This window comes from Mustelus asterias, chromosome 22 (assembly GCF_964213995.1).
Source record: "Mustelus asterias chromosome 22, sMusAst1.hap1.1, whole genome shotgun sequence".
NCBI classification, from domain to species: Eukaryota; Metazoa; Chordata; class Chondrichthyes; order Carcharhiniformes; family Triakidae; genus Mustelus; species Mustelus asterias.
Window position 1 is genome coordinate 65016326 of NC_135822.1, and position 21892 is coordinate 65038217.

The 21892-nt window shown below is 44.5% G+C and overlaps 1 protein-coding gene across 4 annotated transcripts in view; it reads right to left on the reverse strand.

Moving 5' to 3' along the window:
• LOC144510145 (transcription factor COE2) overlaps positions 1 to 21892 on the reverse strand; it is a 264281-nt gene that overhangs the window by 44080 nt on the left and 198309 nt on the right. For all 4 annotated transcript variants that reach the window (XM_078239525.1, XM_078239522.1, XM_078239524.1 and 1 more), the window contains 2 exons: positions 21584 to 21714; positions 17935 to 18061 (listed from right to left, as the gene is read on the reverse strand). In XM_078239525.1, coding sequence (XP_078095651.1) covers positions 17935 to 18061; positions 21584 to 21714 — 258 coding nt within the window. The remainder of the gene's footprint in view (positions 1 to 17934; positions 18062 to 21583; positions 21715 to 21892) is intronic.

Sequence of the window (21892 nt, forward strand, 5' to 3'; positions counted from 1 at the left end):
TAGTAGGAAGCCAGAGGATTGGGAAGTCTTTAAAAGCAAGCAGAGGACAACTAAAAAAGCAATAACAGGGGAGAAGATGAAATATGCATAGTCTAGCTAGTAATATGAAAGAAGATAGGAAGAGTTTTTTTCAATTTATAAATGGTAAGAGAGAGGCAAAAATAGCCATTGGACCACTGGAAAATGAGGCTGGAGAAGTAATAATAGGAAACAAAGCAATGGCAGAGGAACTGAATAGTTACTTTGCATCCGTCTTCATGGTGGAAGACACAAGTGGGATGCCAGAGTTATGGGGCACAGGTGAGTGTAGTGGACATCACTAAGGAGAAGGTTCTGAGGAAACTGAAAGGTCTGAAGGTGGATAAATCACCTGGACTGGATGGACTGCACCCCACGGTTCTAAAAGAGATAGCTGAGGAAATTATGGAGGCATTGGTGGTGATCTTTCAGGAATCACTGGAGGCAGGGAGGGTACCAGAGGACTGGAAAGTAGTGAATGTAACACCGCTATTTAAGAAGGGAGGGAGGCAGCAGACAGGAAATTATAGGCCGGTTAGCCTGACTTTGGTCATTGGCAAGATTTTAGAGTCCATTATCAAAGGTGAGGTCACAGAGTTCTTGGAAGTGCATGATAAAGTAGGACTGAGTCAGCACGGCTTCGTCAAGGGGAGGTCATGTCTGACAAATCTGTTAGAGTTCTTTGAGGAGGTAACAAGGAAGTTAAATAAAGGAGAACCAGTGGACGTGATTTATTTAGATTTCCTGAAGGCCTTTGACAAGGTGCCACATAGGAGACTGTTAAATAAGTTAAGTGCCCATGGTGTTAAGGGTAAGATCCTGACAAGAATAGAGGATTGGCTGACTGGCAGAAGGCAGAGAGTGGGGATAAAGGGGTCTTTTTCAGGATGGCAGCCGGTGACTAGTGGTGTGCCTCAGGGGTCAGTGCTGGGACCACAACTTTTCAAAATATACATTAACAATTTGGAGGGAGGAACTGAAGGCACTGTTGCTAAGTTTGCAGATGATACAAAGGTATGTAGACTTGGGACAGGTAATATTGAGGAAGTGGGGGGCTGGAGAAGGACTTGGACAGGTTAGGAAAGTGGGCAAAGAAGTGGCAGATGGAATACAATGTGGAAAAGTGTGAGGTTATGCACTTTGGAAGGAGGAATGGAGGCATAGACTATTTTCTAAATGGGGAAATCTGAGGAAATCAGAAACACAAAGGGATTTGGGAGTCATTGTTCAAGATTCTCTTCAGGTTAACGTGCAGGTTCAATCAGCAGTGAGGAAGGCAAATGCAATGTTAGCATTCATGTCGAGAGGGCTTGAATACAAGAGCAGGGATGTACTTCTGAGGCTGTATAAGGCTCTGGTCAGACCCCATTTGGAGTATTGTGAGCAATTTTGGCCCCCATATCTAAGGAAGAATGTGCTGGCCTTGGAAAGGGTCCAGAGGAGGTTCACAAGAATGATCCTTGGAAAGAAGAGCATGTTGTATGAGGAACGGTTGAGGACTCTGGGTCTGTACTCTTTGGACTTTAAAAGGATGAGGGGGGATCTTAATGAAACTTACAGGATACTGCGAGCCCTGGATAGCGTGGATGTGGAGAGGATGTTCCCACTAGTAGGAAAAACTAGAACCAGAGGGCACAACCTCAGGCTGAAGGGTTGATCCTTTAAAACAGAGATAAGGAGGAATTTCTTCAGCCAGAGAGTGGTGAATCTGTGGAACTCTTTGCCGCAGAAAGCTGTGGAGGCCAGATCATTGAGTGTCTTTAAGACAGAGATACATAGGTTCTTGATTAATAAGGGGATAAGGGGTTATGGGGAAAAGGCAGCAGAATGGAGATGAGAAAAATATCAGCCATGATTGAATGGCGGAGCAGACTCGATGGGCCGAGTGGTCTAATTCTGCTCCTATGTCTTTTGGTCTTATGGTCTTAAAGGGCAATCTTGCTCAGAAAGCCCACACCATGGTTAATGAATAAAATAATGGTGCACTCAGTGATGCGTGTGCTGCCAGGTTTGGCATCAATGAACCTGTTGGGCACGTTGTTCAGGCAGTTTTAAGGGAGGTTTGCTTCATATCTAACCTGTGCCATACCTGACCTGGAAATAATTGACGCTGCAAAGGGAATATTCTCATTCCCTTGGGCTGACTTCCCTCAACTTTCATGAAAGGTAAATTCATCCAAAAGGCGAAAAATAGATAAATTCCTCTCAATTAGATTTTTAAATGATTCCTTAGATACTTTCCATATCCGATAAATAATATATTTTTAAAGTCCAGTCAAGTTTCCTATTTATCCCATTGAATTCTATTGAGCAGAGAAAGCGGCCTTTCAACGCATCAAGTATTAAAAGAGCAATCTCATTAGTCCCTGTCCTTTCCCAGAACCCTGCAATTTTTTGTCTTCAAGTATTTATTCAGTCCCTTTTTGAAAGTTAAGATCTTCTAGGCAGAGCTTCAGGACATGTCAGCTCCTTGAAGAGGAAAGGGACGAAACAAAGAAAAAAATAAGGGTGTTTCCCCTGGCTTAAGAATCTAAAAGCCAGAGGCCATTCTCAATTCCAGAGGACTCTGGATACTCAGCCATTGAGTATATACAAGGTTGAGGGATTGATAAATTTTAGAGGAACAAGGGGTATAGGGATTGGATGTTAAAGTGGAGTTGAGGTAGAAGATCAGTCCTGTTCTTATTGAATGGCAGAGCAGGCTAGAGGGACTGTATCACATGCTCCAGCTCCCGTTTCTTATGTTCTCCATTAGTAATGTGAAAGTGACTGCCCTTGACTACAAGGCATCATTTCGCCAAGTGTGGCATCAAGGAAATGAGTGATAAGACTCTCTGGTGGTTGGAGTCATACCTAACACAAATGAACATGATTGTGGGTGTTGGAAGCCAGCCATCTAAGCCACAGGACATTACTGCAGGTTAACGTGCTAGGTCCAACCGTCTTCAGCTGCTTCATCAATCATCTTCCCTTCAACAACAGCGTTACCATTGTTAAATCCCTTAATGTCGCCCTCAAATGACCAGAAACTTCACTGGTCCAGCCATATAAATGCCGTGGCTATGCAACAGGTCAAAGTTTGGGAATTTTGCAGTGAGTAACTTAGCGCCTGACTTCACAAGGTCTGTCCCATCATTTACAAAGCACAAGTCAGGAATATGATGGAATGCTCTGTACTTGTCCAGATGTGTGGAGCTCCAACATCAGTCCAGAAGCTCGACACCATCTAAAATAAAACATTCTGTTTGATTGGCACCCCATCCACGACCTTAAACATTCACTTCTTCCTCCACTGGCGCACAATGTGGCGGCACGGTGGCACAGTGGTTAGTGTTGCTACCTCACAGTGCCAGGGACCCGGGTTCGATTTCTGGCTTGGGCCACTGTCTGTGCGGAGTTTGCACATTCTCTCCGTGTCTGCGTGGGTTTCCTCCGGGTGCACCGGTTTTCTCCCACAGTCTGAAAGACATGCTGATTAGGTGCATTGGCCATGCTAAATTCTCCCTCAGTGTACCTGAACAGGTGTTGGAATGTGGCAACTAAGGGATTTTCATAGTAACTTCATTGCAGTGTTAATGTAAAAAAGTTAAAACAAACAATGGCAACAGTGTATACCATCTACAAGATGCACTACAGCACTCATTAAGGTGACATTTACCAGTACCTTTTAAACCTATGACTTGTATATGACTTGATAAAGCCAGCAGATGTGAGGAACACCACTTCCTGTAAGTTCCCCTCCAAGTTGCACACCATTCTGACTAGGAACTATATCATCTTTCTTTCATTGTTGCTATGTCTAAATTTGGGAACTCCCTCCCGAACAGCACTATGGGTATACTTTTACCACGTGGATTTCAGAGAAGGGGGCTCATCATCTGCTTCTCAGTGGCAATTAGGGATGGGCAAAAAATGCTTTTCAGTACCTCACAACATAAAGACCCAGAACCTTGTGTGGGTTGGAAACTTCCATCAGAGGCAGTGCAAGGCACATGTTTCCTTCCCAGTGACAATCCAATGGGCTTATTAGAGGCTGGAATTAGAAACTGAGGAAGCAACATCAATCACAGGCCTCAGATTTACTTGCAGATATAAATTCTGCTTCATTTACCAAACAAAAATCAGAACCTATACTAATGTGCAGGAAATGACTTCTCTTTTCAGTGTCTTAAGAATATTCTTGTTTTACATATGACTGTTCATAACATACACAGCTTGACTGGTTAATACTCAGAAGACATAAACACTCAAATTGTTCCATCTAATTTTAACAGTCATTAAACAGCATGGTGTATTTACAAATAGCTAAGTTAAAGAAAACTACAAAATCAACTGGACATTCATTGTGGAGTCACAAATCACTCTCAACCCCCATTAGATTGAATTTAACAGCATCACTGAGTCACAGCATTATTGCCCCTGAGTTAGAAGCTTGTGTCCCACTGCAGGGCTTGAGTACATAATCGAGGCTGACCCTTCAGTCAGTGCTAAACAAGTGCAGACTTTCAGATGATACGTGAACTGAGGGTCTATTCTATCATGCAGACATAAATTATCCCATTCCACTGTTCAAAGAATAGCAAGAGTTCTACTGTTATCCTAGTATCATAAATTAAGAAGCTAGAAAGAGGCCATTTAGGCCATCATTCCTGGGACAGAGTAATCCAATTAATTCCCACATTTGTTCCTGAAGCAACACACAAAAAGAGATTAGCACTCATCTCATTTCTGTTTGTAGGACCCTGCAATGCATACATGGACTGTTGTATTCGCCTCCATAGAAACTTGGCTGTGGAATTGTTTTAAATATCCCGAGGATGCGAAAGGTGCAATATAAAATGTTTGTTAATCATTTGTGGCAATATTTTCTGTTGCCCTCCTTTCTTAAAGCTTCTGACTTTGCTAATTTCCTCCATGCATTCTCGAACATGCTTTTGAATAATGCCCAATTTTCCCAGGACCACTAACCTTCCAACGGGTTTTATGATATGTTAAAGATGTTTTCTGAATCCAAGTTGTTGTTTGAGTTTTTCTTTCTCCAGTTTTCTAACCTATCCGAAAAGCACTGACTCTTGTGGGGAACAGTTCCACGGATGACAACAGCTCTATGGCTCTTCATCTCAATTGCCTTTCATCATGTGTGATATTGAGTGAGTGAGTGAGTGATCTGTTAAACCAGGAGGGCAACATAACCAAGCTTGGTCCTGATCAAATGACATTCTCACACTCTTTCAGCAGGAGTCACTGATTGGGAACAAGAAGATTTCCCCTTTCCAGCGCAATGTCATAAAACTATGCTGGATGAGATTAGTTAAATCAGCACAAACCTCAATTTGGAACCTGCCCATAGTGCTGCGATCAGCCCAGCCCCCGAGGGCTGTCTTCATTTTAAAGTGATTCCAGCCTTTCGACATATTATGAAAATGAAAAATTGCTGACTCAATCTTCTCCCATTTTCTCACACCAAGTTTTCTATTGAAATTGGGAATTTCTATAGTTATCAAAATACTGAAGGTCTCTACATGTTGCAAAAAAGTTGTACCAACTTTAAGAAGAAGATGACTGAAAAGTCAAGTAAGGGAAGATTCTATTCATTAAGAGCTTGCTAACAATTTCCAACAATTCTCTAGGTGGTGATTTTAATGTTACTGAGAAATATATCCTTGCAAGTAATTTAATAATTCACCAGTGGGAGGAAATGCCAGTGGCAATTACATCATCAGAGAATGTTCATCATCCTGTTTGGGATACTTGCCGGAGAGCTTGCGGTGATAAAAGGCTCCCTAGAGCACAAGCATGTGGCGCTGGAGGTGAGGGGAATGGGGGGAGGGTTTAGTGCTGTTCTGCTCCTCGGGTCCATTGTCCTAATAAATTACTGCCTCCACAACATACAGCTCGCAGATGGAGCTCAGCGATGCAATTGCAGCGATGCCTCCAGTGGGAAATTAGAGAGCTAGAATGGGTAACCGTATTTAACCCCTTCTGAGACCCAAGGTGGGCCCAAGGCTAGCTGTGGAATGTCTGGAGAAATGGAGAACTGTTTCTTAGCCCTGCCTCCCCCCACAGCTCCCAAAAAGAAAAGATGAAGAAACTGTTTCTAAGCAACCCGATAGGATTAATTGATTCTAGGAACTTAAGCATTTTGGTTCTTAGTATGCTCAAAGCAGCTTTTATGTTTTCTTATTTCTGCATTATTTCTCTCTTATTTTCTGCCCTCCTCAACTGAAGATGCTAACTCATGTTGAGGTAGTTTCCCAGTTGCAGGTTGTCCATCATTTCCTCACAGAATTAGCTGTGTGCGAGTTTGTGCTCAGGACATAATTGCCCTCATTTTTGACCTTACCAGACCTCTAAACATGTTAACTTTTCAACAGGTGCATTATCGGGGAAAAGGCACTCAAATCATATCCTCAACTGTGAATTTTCAATTTTTGGAAACAAAAGGAATCAGAGAATATGTGATCAGGCGAGAGAATAATCTTACTGAATGGCAGGGCAGACTCGAGAGGCAGTATTGCCTACTCCTGTGGCTATTTCATATGTTTAAATAATTGTAGTTGTGTTAATTCTGTGAATAATAGGAATTGAAGTCCAATGCTTCTCAGAAAAACATGTGGAAATGTTGCCATGTGTTGACTGGGAGTAACTGGAAGAAAGAAATTACTATAATTAATACAGGATATTAACAGGCCTCTCATGATATTTCAAAGTGCTTCATATCCAGCAAGTTCCATTCTCTCGCACCATCAGTGCTGGTGAAACCTCCCACAGCACTTCACATGAGCATAACAAATGAAATTTGACATCAAGTCACATTAGAGGATTTTGAGAAAGATGACCAAAGATTGGTCAAAGAGGTAGATTTTAAGGTGCAACCTAAAAGAGTACAGAGAGATAGAAAGGTAGAGAGGTTTAGGGAAGGAATTCCAGACCCCAAAGCCTTGGAAGCTGAAGATATCAAGTTTATTTTTTAGTGTCACAAGTAGGCTTACATTAACACTGCAATGAAGTTACTATGAAAATCCCCTAGTCGCCACGCTCCGGCGCCTGTGCGGCACACTGAGGGAGAATTTAGCATAGCCAGTGCACCTAACCAGCGCGTCTTTGGGACTGTGGGAGGAAACCAGAGCACCAAGAGGAAACCCAAGCAGACATGGGGAGAACGTGCTGATTCCGCACAGACAGTGGCCCAAGGTGGGAATCGAAACCGGGTCCCTGGTGCTGTGAGGCAGCAGTGCTAACCATTGTGCCACTGTGCCACCCTTGGTGCCCAATTGTGAACTGATTGAAATTGTGGAGGCTAGAACTGAAGGATGGCAAACATGTCAGAGTGTTATAGGGCTGGAGAAGTGATAGAGCTAGGGAGGGAGCAAGGCCATGGAGAACTATGAGTTGTGCGACCTGCCCTTTAGATTTTTTTCTTTCCGTTCCTAACAATACAGTGGAGAAGGCCGTCGTTGGGGCTGGCAACTTTAACGCCACTTTTCCCAACCGCTGCTACACGCTGCAGAAAAAAGGGAAATTTCTGCCCATTAACTCTGCCTCTCCTCCACAGATTCTGTTAGACCTGCTGATTTTTTTCCTAAACTTGCTCTTTTTATTTCAGGAACTAATATAGGTCAGTGAACATGTAATGAGATACATGATTGTTTCGGTGTAAGCAGCCCACAGTCATTTTATACAAAACAAAGTCTCGTCAACAGCAATGAAATGAATGCCAGTTTATTTATCTTTGGTTTTGTTGATTAAGAGAGGAAGGTGGGCCAGGATATGAGGACAGTTCTCTGCTGCTCTCTCAATAGCATCATTGGATCCTACTGAACCACTAGAAAGGCCTCTGTAAAAATTCTCTGACAGAACATTTCTGCACTAGAGCACCAGCATGGATTAGGTGCTGAAGTCTTTGAGTGGGGATTGAACCCAAAGCTTTCTGATTTAGAGATTAGACTACTGCCAACACAACCATGCTGAAAGGTGACTTTTTAAATATTTATTTTTTATATTTATTTATATTCATGTGAGCACTTGAAGTGCCATTGAATACAAGGCGATGGACCAAGTGCTGGAAAATGGGATTAGGATAGGTGCTTGATGGCCAACACAAACATGATGAGCTAAAGGGCCCCTTTCTATGCTGTAAAACTCAACTCACCGTTCATGCCGGTGGGATTTTCCCATCCTGCTGCAGTGAACAGAGATTTGGCTGGCTGTCAAATTCTCTGACCTCGCTGTAGTGGGAGCATGGTGTGAACGGCAGGTAAGATTGCATCCTTGGACAGTATTGGGAAACTAGCAGCAGTTCAAGCATTATTCGATACCATTGGCAAAAGTCCAGTTACTTTCCTATTAGGTCTTATGTGATGCTTTCCTCTGTGCCAACAGCTCCTTTGATTACTTTGAGAGATATTTACAAATGTCTTTCATGCATGCAAATACTTAGGAAATCTTTGGAATCAGTGTTTCTCTGTTAGAAAGTGAAGGATCTGTCAATTTACCATTGGAACTCAGGTTTGAAAACCAACTCGAAGATGGTAGATGCTGATTGTGTGGAGTGAAAATCTCTAAATGTTTACTGCACAAGTTCTTGGGTTGAAGGAAAGGGTGCAGACATATTTGTAGACTTTCTCTCAGGGATCAAGGCCTCACATGAATTGAGTTTCAGCTCAGTTACCAGTGGGTGTGTAACCATGGCAGGAAGCTGCTTCAAAATTTGGCAAATCTAATATAACAGTTGCAGTTGTTCAAATGAGAAATGAAATAAAGTAGGAATGATCTTCTGAGTTTTGAGTTCAGCAAGAGGAAGTCTTGCTGCGCATCTAACCCAGGCAATAACTGATCTCAGTATATCTGATGAAAAAATGGAGAGGGTTTACTCTGTGTGTAACCTATGTTATACCTGACTTGCAAATATGTAACAGGGTAGAATAGAGGGAAGATAAAGAATAGAGGCTCTACATGACTTTGTGCACCCCTGTTCCTTTGAGTCCATTTTGCTGTTTGTTCTCTGGTTGCTGTTCACCAGTAGAGGTTGATCAATCAGTCACTGCACCTTGTCTTATGGATTACTTTTCCCAAGTCACTTTTTTTCCTGTGACCTTCCTTCAAATGCTTTTGTATACATCTCTTTATATTTTTGATCCCTTTCTAGACTTGAGCATTGATTGGGCCAATAAATTCCCCGTTTTTCTCTCTGCTGGAAAAAGTAGTTTTCTAATATTACATGATAATAATTTGATGACTTTCAAAGTCTGTCCAGAATAACTCAGTTTGATTCAACATCCTTTGCTCTGAATTTTATCCCAACTTTCACACTGATCATAACATGACACTAAAATAGGTGGTATTGTAGACAGTGAGGAAGGTTATCAAAAATTGCAGCAGGACCTTGATCAGCTGGGAAAGTGGGCCGATAAATGGCAAATGGAATTCAATACAACTAAGTGTGAGGTGTTGCATTTTGGAAAGTAAATCAAGGTAGGACTTTCACGATGAATGGCAGAACATTAGGTAGTATCGTGGAACAGAGGGACCTTGGAGTTCAGGTGCACGGTTCTCTAAAGGTGGAGTTACAGGTAGATAGGGCAGTGAAGAAGGCTTTTGACATGCTGGCCTTCATCAGTAAGGGTATTGAGTCTAGGAGTTGGGAAGTTATGTTGCAGTTGGCCGGGACGTTGGTGAGACTTCACCTGGAGTATTGTGTTCAGTTTTGGTCACCTTGCTACAGGAAATATGTTATTACACTGGAGAGAGTGCAGAAGAGATTTACAAGGATGTTGCCAGGACTCAAGGAACTGAGTTAGAGGGAGAGATTGGATAGGCGAGGACTTTTTTCTTTGGAATGTAGGAGACTGAGGGGTGATCTTATAGAAGTGTATACGATCATGAAAGGCACGGATAGGGTGAATGCACTCAGTCTTTTTTCCAGGGTTGGGGAATCAAGAACTAGAGGGCATAGGTTTAAGTTAAGAGGGGAAAGAATTAATGGGAACCTGAGGAGCATCTTTTTTACACAGAGGGTGGTACGTATGTGGAGTGAAAGAACAAAGAACAAAGAAAATTACAGCACAGGAGCAGGCCCTTCAGCCCTCTAAGCCTGCACCGACCATGCTGCCCGACTGAACTAGAACCCCCTACCCTTCCGGGGGCCATATCCCTCTATTCCCATCCTATTCATGTACTTGTCAAGACGTCCACTACCTCTCCTGGCAATGAGTTCCAGGCACCCACTACTCTCTGTGTAAAAGATCTGCCTCGTACATCTCCTTTAAACCTTGCCCCTCGTACCTTAAACCTGTGCCCCCTAGTAATTGACTTCCACCCTGGGAAAAAGCTTCTGACTATCCACTCTGTCCATGCCTCTCATAATCTTGGAGACTTCTATCAGGTAGTCCCTCAACCTCTGTCGTTCCAGTGAGAACAAACCAAGTTTCTCCAACCTCTCCTCATAGCTAATGCCCTCCATACCAGACAACATCCTGGTAAATCTTTTCTGTACCCTTTCCAAAGCCTCCACATCTTTCTGGTAGTGTGGCGACCAGAATTGAACACTATATTCCAAGTGCGGCCTAACTAAGGTTCTATAAAGCTGCGACATGACTTGCCAATTTTTAAACTCAATGCCCCGGCCGATGAAGGCAAGCATGCCGTATGCCTTCTTGACTACCTTCTCCACCTGCATTGCCATTTTCAGTGACCTGTGTACCTGTACACCTAGATCCCTTTGCCTATCAATACTCTTAAGGGTTCTGCCATTTACTGTATATTTCCTATCTGTATTAGACCTTCCAAAATGCATGACCTCACATTTGTCCGGATTAAACTCCATCTGCCATCTCTCCGCCAAAGTCTCCAACTGATCTATATCCTGCTGTATCCTCTGATGGTCCTCGTCGCTATCCACAAATCCGCCAATCTTTGTGTTGTCCGCAAACTTCCTAACCAAACCAGTTACATTTTCCTCCAAATCATTTATGTATATTACAAACAGCAAAGGTCCCAGCACTGATCCTTGAGGAATGCCACTTGTCACAGCTCTCCATTCAGAGACGCACCCTTCCACTGCTACCCTCTGTCTTCTTTGACCGAGCCAGTTTTGTATCCACCTTGCCAGCTCACCTCTGACCCCATGCGACTGCACCTTCTGCACCAGTCTGCCATGAGGGACCTTGTCAAAGGCCTTACTGGACTGCCGGAGGAAGTAGTTGAGGCAGGGACATTGACAACATTTAAAAGGCATTTGGACAGATGCATGGATAGGAAAGATTTAGTGGGACATGGGCCAAATATAGGCAAATGGGGTTAGCTTAGATGGGCATTTTGGTCGGCATGGACCAGTTTGGGCCAAAGGGCCTGTCTCCGTGCTGTAGATTCTATGATTCTATAATAGAGGATGTGAAATGTTGAAATGCTATTTCATGCTTTCAGTACAAGATCCTCAGTTTCTGAAATAGTAAGATTGTAAAAGACCGATTTTTGTTACTAATCATCAGGTGTATTGCTTAATTTTGATATTTTCACTGAAGTGACGTGACTGCCTATGAACACTCGTGGTATATTCTGATCAGGTGAAGTGTGGAAATCTCTATTTTTATTGCATGGTTTATTATACAGTTTCTTGGGTTAAAGGAAAGAGTGCAGACAGATGTGGAAACTTGTTGGGAGATGCCACAGAAGTGAAGTGCATTTGGATTGGTAAACTCACATGGCATATCAAAGGTTAAACTGTAAAAAATCAATGGGTTCTGCACCTTTCATTGTGACATCCCCCTCATCAAATTAAATGGAAAGTGTGTCTTGTCATATTTATATTACATTTTATTTAATAACTACAGGATGGCATGAAGTTAAATATTTGACAAGCTGATGTGTGCATTGGGGAATTGGACTGAGAGCAGCTCAGTGAATATAGTCAATACTATACTTAGCATTACTTAATCCTCCATAGGGAGTGTTAAGGTTTGCTTTAGGACTTTAATAATGCAAATTTCAACTGGAAGAAAGTCAACTAATCCATACACGACTAAGCCTGAAAAAGCCTCAGCATTATCCTGAGAATTGGACTTGTTCCCACAGCGATTGTTTCCATTGCTGTGCATTTTCCCTCTCCCTTTCAGTCACTTGCAATGTATGTATGTGTGTATATATATATATAAATAAATGTATAATAGGGCTCCACTGCTTCTGTTTTCTTTCGCTGATGCCTTGAGAATTTTATGTTTTACCAGAGAGACCTAGCTGTTTTTAGGTCTCCATCCGCTCTCTTGCTGTTGCACTAATTCCATCTATGATTCATTCTCTGTATTCTTCCCTCTCTGTTTCTGTAACTCAATTTGCATTTGCTTTATTATCCAATTTATTACAATATTGCTTTGAAAACATTCTGACACAGTACAGTTAACACATAGGTTCTGGACTCGGCTATTCCAATGTTCTTCTGCCTGAACTCTCATCTTGAAATCTCTGAAAACCTGAGCCATCCAAAACTCTATTGCTTGGATCCCACTGAGCACTCCCATCCATCCATCACCCTAGTGCTTGCTGACCTATAAGAAGATAACAATCAGATAATATTTCTATTTTAAATTTCTCATCCTTGTTTTTAAATCTCTCTGTGATCTTGCCCCTCCCTATCTCTGCAAACCTCTGAAAGCTCTGCTCTCCTCCAATAATTCTCTAGTCCCTTGTGCATCCCCGATTTTCATCACTCAGTTATTCCCTGAAATGCCTTGGGCTTCCTGGATTCTTTTCCAAAACACTCTCTAACACTCTCTCACCTTCGAGGAAACTCTTTAACCAAGGTTTTGGTCATCGGGCCACAACTTTGAGCCACATATCTTATCACTGTTTGAAATCTCAATAAAAGACATGTAACAAAGGCATGAGCCATGTGAAACTCTACTTAAAAGCAAGTTATTTGATATAAGCAAGGTGGTGCTTGTCCCCCAGAGGCTGTGAACCATTCTTATGACCCGACTTTCCAAGAGTGGTGCTTGATGCTGCTCCCTGCCATTTTTTATAGTTGGGAATAATGTATGTCTATTTTGGGCAAGTCTGTGGCAATCATGTTGTGATTCTTGTGAGAATGAATCATTTCAGTGAAATTGTTCAGCATTTCACATTTCAAGAGACAACATGGAGGCATTGGGGAAGTCTGTGGCAATCATGTTATGATTTTTTTTCTAATCTCCTTTAATGCAACTTTGTGTATGTTCAATGATGTTGTAAATAATGCTATGGATCCATTCATAATATAAACAAGGTGGGGTGTGGAATGGACTGCCTGCAGTGATAGTGGAATCAGACACTTTAGGAACATTTAAGCGGTTATTGGATAGGCACATGGAGCACACCAGGATGGTAGGGAGTGGGATAGCTTGATCTTGGTTTCAGATGAAGGTCGGCACAACATCGTGGGCTGAAGGGCCTGTTCTGTGCTGTACTGTTCTATGTTCTATGTTCTAATTCAGAGCACCAGCCATCTGAACACATGATGATATCATTCCCACTGTGATATAAAACATGTCTCATTACCACAAAATACAGTCGATGCTAGAGATCTGAAATAAAAACAGGAAATGTTGAGCAGGTCAGGCAACATCTTTGGAGAGAGAAACAGAGTTAATGGGTGGAATTTTCCAAAATAAATATCAAGGTGTCAAGTGTGTTTCTCCCCAGAGAAACTGGAGGTTTCCATTCCAGATCTTCAAACACTTGGTCAAAGAAAAAGCATGGGGGCGGGGACTGTTTTGTACCCTCATTCCTGAGGGGCAGGGCACAAAGATGCCAACAAACCCGCTCCACAGAGATTTTACAGATGCACCACAGAAAGCATTCTATCTGGATGTATCACAGCTTCGTATGGCTCCTACTCTATCCAAGACCGCAAGAAACTAAAGGGTCGTAAACGAAACCCAGTCCATCACGCAAGCCAGATTCCGTCTCTGCTTCCCGCTGCCTCAGAAAAGCAGCCAGAATACTCAAGGACCCCACACGTCCCGGACATACTCTCTTCCACCTTTTTCTGTCGGGAAGAAGACTGTGATCACGTACCAATTGACTCAAGAACAGCTTCTTCCCATCAAACTTTTGAATAGACCTACCTCATAATTAGTTGATCTTTCTCTACATCCTAACTATGACTGTCACACTACATTCTGCACCCTCTCCTTTCCTTCTCTATGAATGGTATGCTTTATCTGTAAAGCGTGTAATAAAAAATACTTTTCACTGTATACTAATACATGTGACAATAATAAATCAAATCAAAGAGATTGGGGTACCATTTTTAAAGGGTGTCTCGATTTTAAACATCCCCCTCCCGCACCACCGCCAGCCTCTCCCACTCCCATAATAAGAAGCTCCCAATGTGGTTCCCTAGAGGTCCCACCCACAGTCCTGCCTCTGCCTCTGGCACCCTAGGGTGCACGTTTCCCTCACTACCCAGGAGCTATACTCACCTTTGAGCCCCCAGCTTGGTCATCAGGACTGGGTTCCATTGCTGTAATTGTAGTGATTTCCACCAGCGTGACGTCACGCTGGCGGTGTTGGGTGGGGTGGGAGGAACACGGGACATGCAGAAAACCTGGAAGGTAAGGCATTTTAAAGCGATTTACATCTACGATAATCAGGTTCGTGCCCTCACAGGGTGCCAACCTGATGATGCTGTCAGCACAGGGTGGGGAAGATCTCATTTGAGCTCTCCCCAGTGCAAATCCCATTGTGGTTCCCTCGTGAAAGTTTCCGGCCAAAAAGTGGATTTGCATCCATGGTGATCAGGGCTAGAAAATTGCCCCCAATGTTTCAGGTTCAGGACCTTATATCGGACCTGCCTTGCTGTCATGCCCAGTGAAAGCACGTTTGAGTCAAAATGTGGACTCCACTCAGTATATCATTTGCTGGGACTTTGTTTATTTGAAATTGGACATTAACAAGAATATTAGTTGGCTGCCAAAGGTCAGGTGACTTTTGCAATTTCTGCAGAGACAAATTATTAAATCATGTCTGAAAATGTCCCTGCCAAGTTCTCAAATGCAAATGGGTTCTTCAGGTGCAAAGGGACAATCCTTAGCAGTTCTATGAAAGAAATATAACCATTGCTGACAGCCAGATGTATCAGAGCTATGAAGATGGAACATCAACTAAGATCTTCCAGTGAGCAACTCACAGCTGGTATGTTGATCGGTTACCAAACATTTCCCCATTGTGTATTAATCACCCCGGTTCCAACCCATTATGCTGACAATGAAGGGCACTGAAAATTGCCATTCTGTGAGCAAAACTGGCTTCTGATAGCAAGCCCTTTATTATTCCAAGAACCAGTTCTGCAGAAGGGTTATTTAGACCTGAAACATTAACTCTGTTTCTCTGCACAGATGCTGCCAGACCTGCTGAGTTTATCCAGCATTTTCTGTTTTTATAGCAGAGAGAAGTTAGTCAGTCAATTTACACAGGCCACCAGCCGCAAAACATCAGTAGCAGAAAGGCCATAGATCCACACCTTTTTAAATCTAAAGACTGCCAGATCTCCCAGTCTGATTTATATTCGAAGTCCATCTGCAAAGAAATTTGATGCCCTGGTAAGAAGAAACTACAAGCGACTAACTTCACGACCTGCTTAACATACATTTCTTCAGGGGAATCCTACAATAATCCCCAGTGTATGACTACAGTTATTAAACCCTCCGAAACTACCCTTTTTGAGTCAACAGACCCACAATAACACTTATTCCCACAATGTGCCCATCTTCCTCTCCAAAACCGAACTGATTGCCTTTATAGGACGGGGCATAGAGTATAAAAGTTGGGGTCTGATGTTGCAGATGTATAGAATGTTGGTTCGGCCGCATTTGGAATACTGCGTCCAGTTCTGGTCGCCACACTACCAGAAGGACGTGGAGGCTTTGGAGAGAGTACAGAGGAGGTTTACCAGGATGTTGCCTGGTATGGAGGGGCTTGGTTATGAGGAGAGATTGGGGAAACTGGGGTTGTTCTCCTTGGAAAGACGGAGGATGAGGGGAGACTTAATAGAGGTGTATAAAATTATGAAAGGCATAGATAGGGTGAACGGTGGGAAGCTTTTCCCCGGGTCGGTGGTGACGTTCACGAGGGGTCATAGGTTCAAGGTGAAGGGGGGGAGGTTTAACACAGATATCAGAAGGACATATTTCACACAGAGGGTCGTGGGGGCCTGGAATGTGTTGCCGGGCAAGGTGGTGGAGGCGGACACACTGGGAACGTTTAAGACTTATCTAGACAGCTATATGAACGGAGTGGGAATGGAGGGATACAAAAGAGTGGTCTAGTTTGGACCAGGGAGCGGCGCGGGCTAATTGTTCCTTGTTTCTCGTGGAAGTGGAAATGACTAGGGTTGGGAAGCATTTTCCGATCAGGGCCATTGTGATCTCCTGGACTCGTTTCGATCGCCTCAGGGGGTCGGAGAGGAATTTCCCAGATTTTTTTTTCCCCATATTGGCCCTGGGGTTTTTCACTCTGGGTTTTCGCCTCTCCCTGGAGATCACATGGTCTGGAATGGGGGGGGTGGGGGTGAGTTAATAGGTTGTAATGAACAAAGCATCGTAGCTGTGGGGGACAGCTCGGTGGATAGGATATTGGTATGTAGATAGGCTGGAAAATTGGGCGGGGATCCTGGATTCAGGATTCAATCCTGGACCGGGGAGCGGCGCGGGCTTGGAGGGCCGAAGGGCCTGTTCCTGTGCTGTATTGTTCTTTGTTCTTTGTTCTTTGATTATGGACAGTTAGGAAAAGGATACAAAGGTTTCAGTTCTTTCCCAACCACGTTCTTAACAGTGTGTTTATGTCACCAGGCTGCAGTGAGCCAATGCCATGTAATCAACTCCTCTCGGGTGTAGAGTGAGTTAGTCTCAGTTGGCTATACCCAATCGTGTAAATGCCATCCACTGCCATCTCTGCATGGGAATGTGGATTTATGAATGTGCCATCAGGTTAAATGAGCCATTTTTATGGTATTCATAAGTTCCTACCCAACTCATTTACAACAATTTAAAAGCTCTGTTCCAATCTGTCAAGCTTCCAGCTCTATTTTTCCTCCCTTCCATTCGGAGTATTTTTAATGTGGAATTATTTTGGAGTCTAACTCCAGCAGCTGGCACTTCCAACAGCTGCATTTCCAAATGAAACAGTGGAAATGTGCAACTGGGAGCCGACTGAAAAGCAAGATGGAGAGTACAACACAAGGTGATACCAGACAGTGGGATAAAAATTGTTTTAAACTGGCTTGGTCTTCTGTTTGGATTTGTGGAGTTTGATAACTCATCTTGTATTGGCTGTACTGTGGTTTCTTACACTTTAACATTAATTACTCATGACTTGAATGCCAATGACTTTTTCAGTTTGATTGATGTTGTTTCATATTTGCCACTTTACAAAAGTTTACAACACCCACTCACACGTTGATGATGGTGATGGAAGTGCCTCTGCATTTTCTCTCCCAATGTCACATGGCCAACATTGGCATTAAGTCCTCCTTAATTAAACACAGTTCACATGCAGGAAAACAATGCTCCTTCACTATCTCTCATCATTTTCCTGCAGCCTTCACCTCAGAAACAGTGGCCAAAATCCTCCAGTCTCGCATGCCCTGCTGCCACTGCCAGTGAAGCTGGGGAATTTGGCGCTCAGCCAAAAACTGTGACATTTTGAACATTTCTCCACAAACAGCATGATGTGGTCTTTGAACGACATTGCCAGTTTAACATCCAGTTGCGCTGAGTTTGGATAGTTTTGGTTGTGTAACCAACAGGACTAAGACTACTCACACAGCCAGCTGGCAGGGGAGACTTTCATGCTATTACACCAGTCCCATCAGCATTCATCCCACTGCATACCCAATTCCCTGTTTTGTGAAAGTACTTTCAAGATGGCAAGAAGTTAACCCACCTGTGTAGATGAACCTTCCAGGTGCACCTTTGCAGAATTGCTTGGACTTGTAGGAAAGAGTAACCTCCACCACTCCTGGAATGTGTCGAGGAGGAGTCTGTACTCGGATGGCATGGGGAGTAATAAGCTGAAAGGCATGAGATGGGAAAACTGTTTGAATGGCATTACAGATCTGACCAAGCTAACCACAGGCCAACTTTAGTTCTTCCAAAATCTGACATTATTCTATTGGGATTTTTCTGTTTGTCACGACCATCCCAACTCATCAATTGGTCCAACTTTTATCGTGTGCCAAGTTAGACACTCTGATTGTACCTTTCTACATCCATGATAGAATTGAAAAGAATAAAATATTTTCCTTTCCCTCCCTAATTTACTGGGGAACAGTTTCAGGGCCTTGGCAGGCCTCTTTTACATAACTCAAAGGGCTGTCTTTCTTGTGTGAGCCAGGGGAGTGAGGTACATCAAGTTGGGCCCATTCTTATTCTTCCATGATGTCCATCCACATTCGTTTTCTAGCAGAGATCACTGAGCATTAATCAGAAATGGAAACATTGACTGACTTTTTTGCCTGATCTCTGTAATCTACTGCATCAATTGTAGCACCTTTTATGTTTGCAGCTCATACCGCATAGAGTTGCAATGGAATCTGGAATTCCTTTGAACTGTATGGCTCAGTTTGACACCAGTTAGTGGCTTGACCAGTCGGATCATTGGGAAACTTAGTTACTGTTGAACAGACTTTGAAAAAACTGAGGATGGCTGCAGACTACACTATGGACCATATTTTACCATTGCCTCACGCCTGCTTTCGGGCGCGAAAACGTGGTAAAGTCGGGTGAGAGGCCATTATCGCGATCCGCACCCGCATCCGTGCAGATTGCCACTTTACCGAAACCTGGGAATGGCAGCGATACGATTTGCGCCCATGCATGCATTTGCATGCATTTAAATTGAATTAATGAACTGCCCGCCCAACTTTATCAGCATTTCCCCCTTTACCACCGCGTTTGCCAATCCTGAACTGCGCCGTAATGGACCTGCTAAATAAAAGTCTGAAACGGACGCTCCAGCTTCTGAAGAGCGCGTTCAGTGTTTCCAGCGGCTCTCTGACTCAGATCAGCGGTGGGGGGGAGGAGGAAGGCGGGTCAGATCATTCTCTGGTTGGGGGGGGGTTGGGGGAGGAGGGGAGTGAGGCCAGATCGTTGTCTGGTTGGGGGGGGTGTGGGGAGAGGAGGAGGAGGTGGGTCAGATGTATCTCTGGAGGGAGGGGTGGCGAGAGGGGCGACTGTTGTCTGGTGGTGGGTGGGGGGGGGGGAGGGCCGACCGTTGGCTGGTGGTGGGGGGGAGGGCTGATCGTTGTCTGGTGGTGGGGGGGGGGGAGGGCTGATCGTTGTCTGGTGGGGAGGGAGGAGGAGGCGGGTCAGATGTTCCGGGGAGGGGAGGGGGAGTGAGGCCAGATCATTCTCTGAGGGGTTGGGAGTGAAGCCAGTTTGTTGTCGGGGGGGGGGGAGGTGGGGGGGAGTGAGGCCAGATCGTTGTATGGTTGGGGGGGGGGGTGGGTCAGGCCAGACCATTCTCTGGCAGCGGGGGGGAGTGAAGCCAGATCGTTATCTGGGGGGGGGGGGGGGGGGAGGAGGGAGGCAGGTGAGATGTACCTCAGGGTGGGGTGGGGGGGGGGGTGAGGCCCGATCGCTCACTGGTGGGGGGCAGATGGATCTCTGGTGGGGGGGGACAGATGGATCTCTTGGGGGTGGGGGCAGATGGATCTCTGGTGGGGGGACAGATGGATCTCTGGTGGGGGGACAGGGGGGTCCGCTGCCACTCTGCGGGCGATCAGTGGATAAGGGGGACAGTGATGTGTGTGGGTAGTGGGGCGGTGGATAAGGGGGACAGTGATGTGTGTGGGTAGTGGGGGGGGTGGATAAGGGGGACAATGATGTGTGTGTGCACCCTCGCTCCTGAATTTCGCTCCCGGGCCACTTTCTCCACTTTCTGCGGCCCGGGAGCGATCTGACATGGGCGTGCTTTTTCAAATTTTTTTCAAACTGCGCATGCGCAGTTCGGAGCTCCGATTGTTTCAGCCGTGCTAAGCCCCACCCACAGCACAAATGGGACTGGAGATGGCTGAGAGTGTATCGGGGCGCCTGAAAGCAGATTTCTAAGTCGGATCTGCATTACGCCCAGATTCGGCACTTAGAATGAAAATGGTAAAATCAGGCCCTATGAGTTAGCATAATAGAGCTTAAAACAACATTGCAGGCCATTTAAAAAAATTCTCTGGTAATTTTCAAATTCAACCATTGCACTTTGGGCAGAATTCTCCCATCCCACCCATGGTGGGTTTTGGTGTCAGGTAGGATTGAAGAATCTAGTGGGACCCAAAAAGTCAGAAAGGGGGTCTCCTTCCCACTGGTGCCACAAACCTGTGTCTTATCTGGACAGGGATCGTGCCGTGGGACTCGTGCCACCACAACAAAATTCCGAAGTTCGACCGGGGATTGGGTGTGGTGTGAGACTGAAGGCAGGCTGACGGTGTGGCCTGACGCTGATAAGGGAGGCAGTGTGGAAGGGGGCTGTGTATGGAGTGGAGGGAAGGGTGAGGGCTCACGATGGCAATAGAGGAGCAAGGAGGTGAATAAAGAAAACAACAATGGAAGGCAGCGAGAAGACCAAGGGAAGGGAAGCTGGACCCTGACAAGTCTGTATGAAAAGTTGACACACAAGGGGGTCAAAGTAATACCACATTGTTTACTGGGAGGGGATGCATAAAGACTCCAGATGTGATGAGTAGAAGGCCAAGTTGGGCATGGACATCTTGCAGGTGATGATGGGTTTGAGGGAGCAGGTGATTGAATTGAAGAACAGACTTCTTCAGGCTTCTAGCCTTTTCCCTCTGGGTTGTTGACATCCTGGCCAGTCTGGTGAAGATGGATGGGCTGGAGAATGTGACATGAGTGGGCTGGGTTGCTATTTAAATATGGCGCCAAGACCTTCGAAGCTGATAGCAGGTAGACATGTCAGCTGGAGGGGAACCCACCTGTGCATGTTTAATGAGGTTTCAAGCGCAAAATCTAACACAGATCCTGCTATTCTGGCCTGTGGGAAAGGTGCCACCGGAGCCTCCTACCACCATACAGTTTCAAAATGGGAATATTCCCCAAAAGGTTGTGAATGTAGCCCAATCCATCATGCAAACCAACCTCCCATCCATTGACTCTGTCTACACTTCCCACTGCCTTGGCAAAGCGGCCAGCATAATTAAGGACTCCACGCACCCCGGACATTCTCTCTTCCACCTTCTTCCGTCGGGAAAAAGATACAAAAGTCTGAGGTCACGTACCAACCGACTCAAGAACAGCTTCTTTCCTGCTGCCATCAGACTTTTGAATGGACCTACCTTGCATTAAGTTGATCTTTCTCTACACCCTAGCTATGACTATAACACTACATTCTGCATTCTCTTGTTTCCTTCTCTATGAACGGTATGCTTTGTCTGTATAGCGCGCAAGAAACAATACTTTTCACTGTATGTTAATACATGTGACAATAATAAATCAAATCAAATTCCTCTCCACTTTCATTGATTTCAATTGAACTCTTCAAAATTTGGTAGCGTGCAAAGAATTTCTAGTCCAATGTAACCTACCTCACTCCAAACAAGCATGGTGCCAAATAGAACTTGCAGTCCATCGAAAAAATTGTCCCCGATAATGATGACCATGGCACCCCCAGTAGTCCAACCTTCACTCGGGCTGATTGCTTTGATGCACGGTGTAGCTAAATATGAGAGTAAATAAATTAGATTACTTGCATATATACTTCTTTTTCATTAATGCTGCTCCTTAGGTTAATTAATACCTTTCTCTGGTTCCTCCTAAGCTCAAAGCAGGTTATCCCATGCTCTTTCTCCTTCCTGGCCCTGCAATTGCAGTGCTGAACTCACGACTCATTGTAC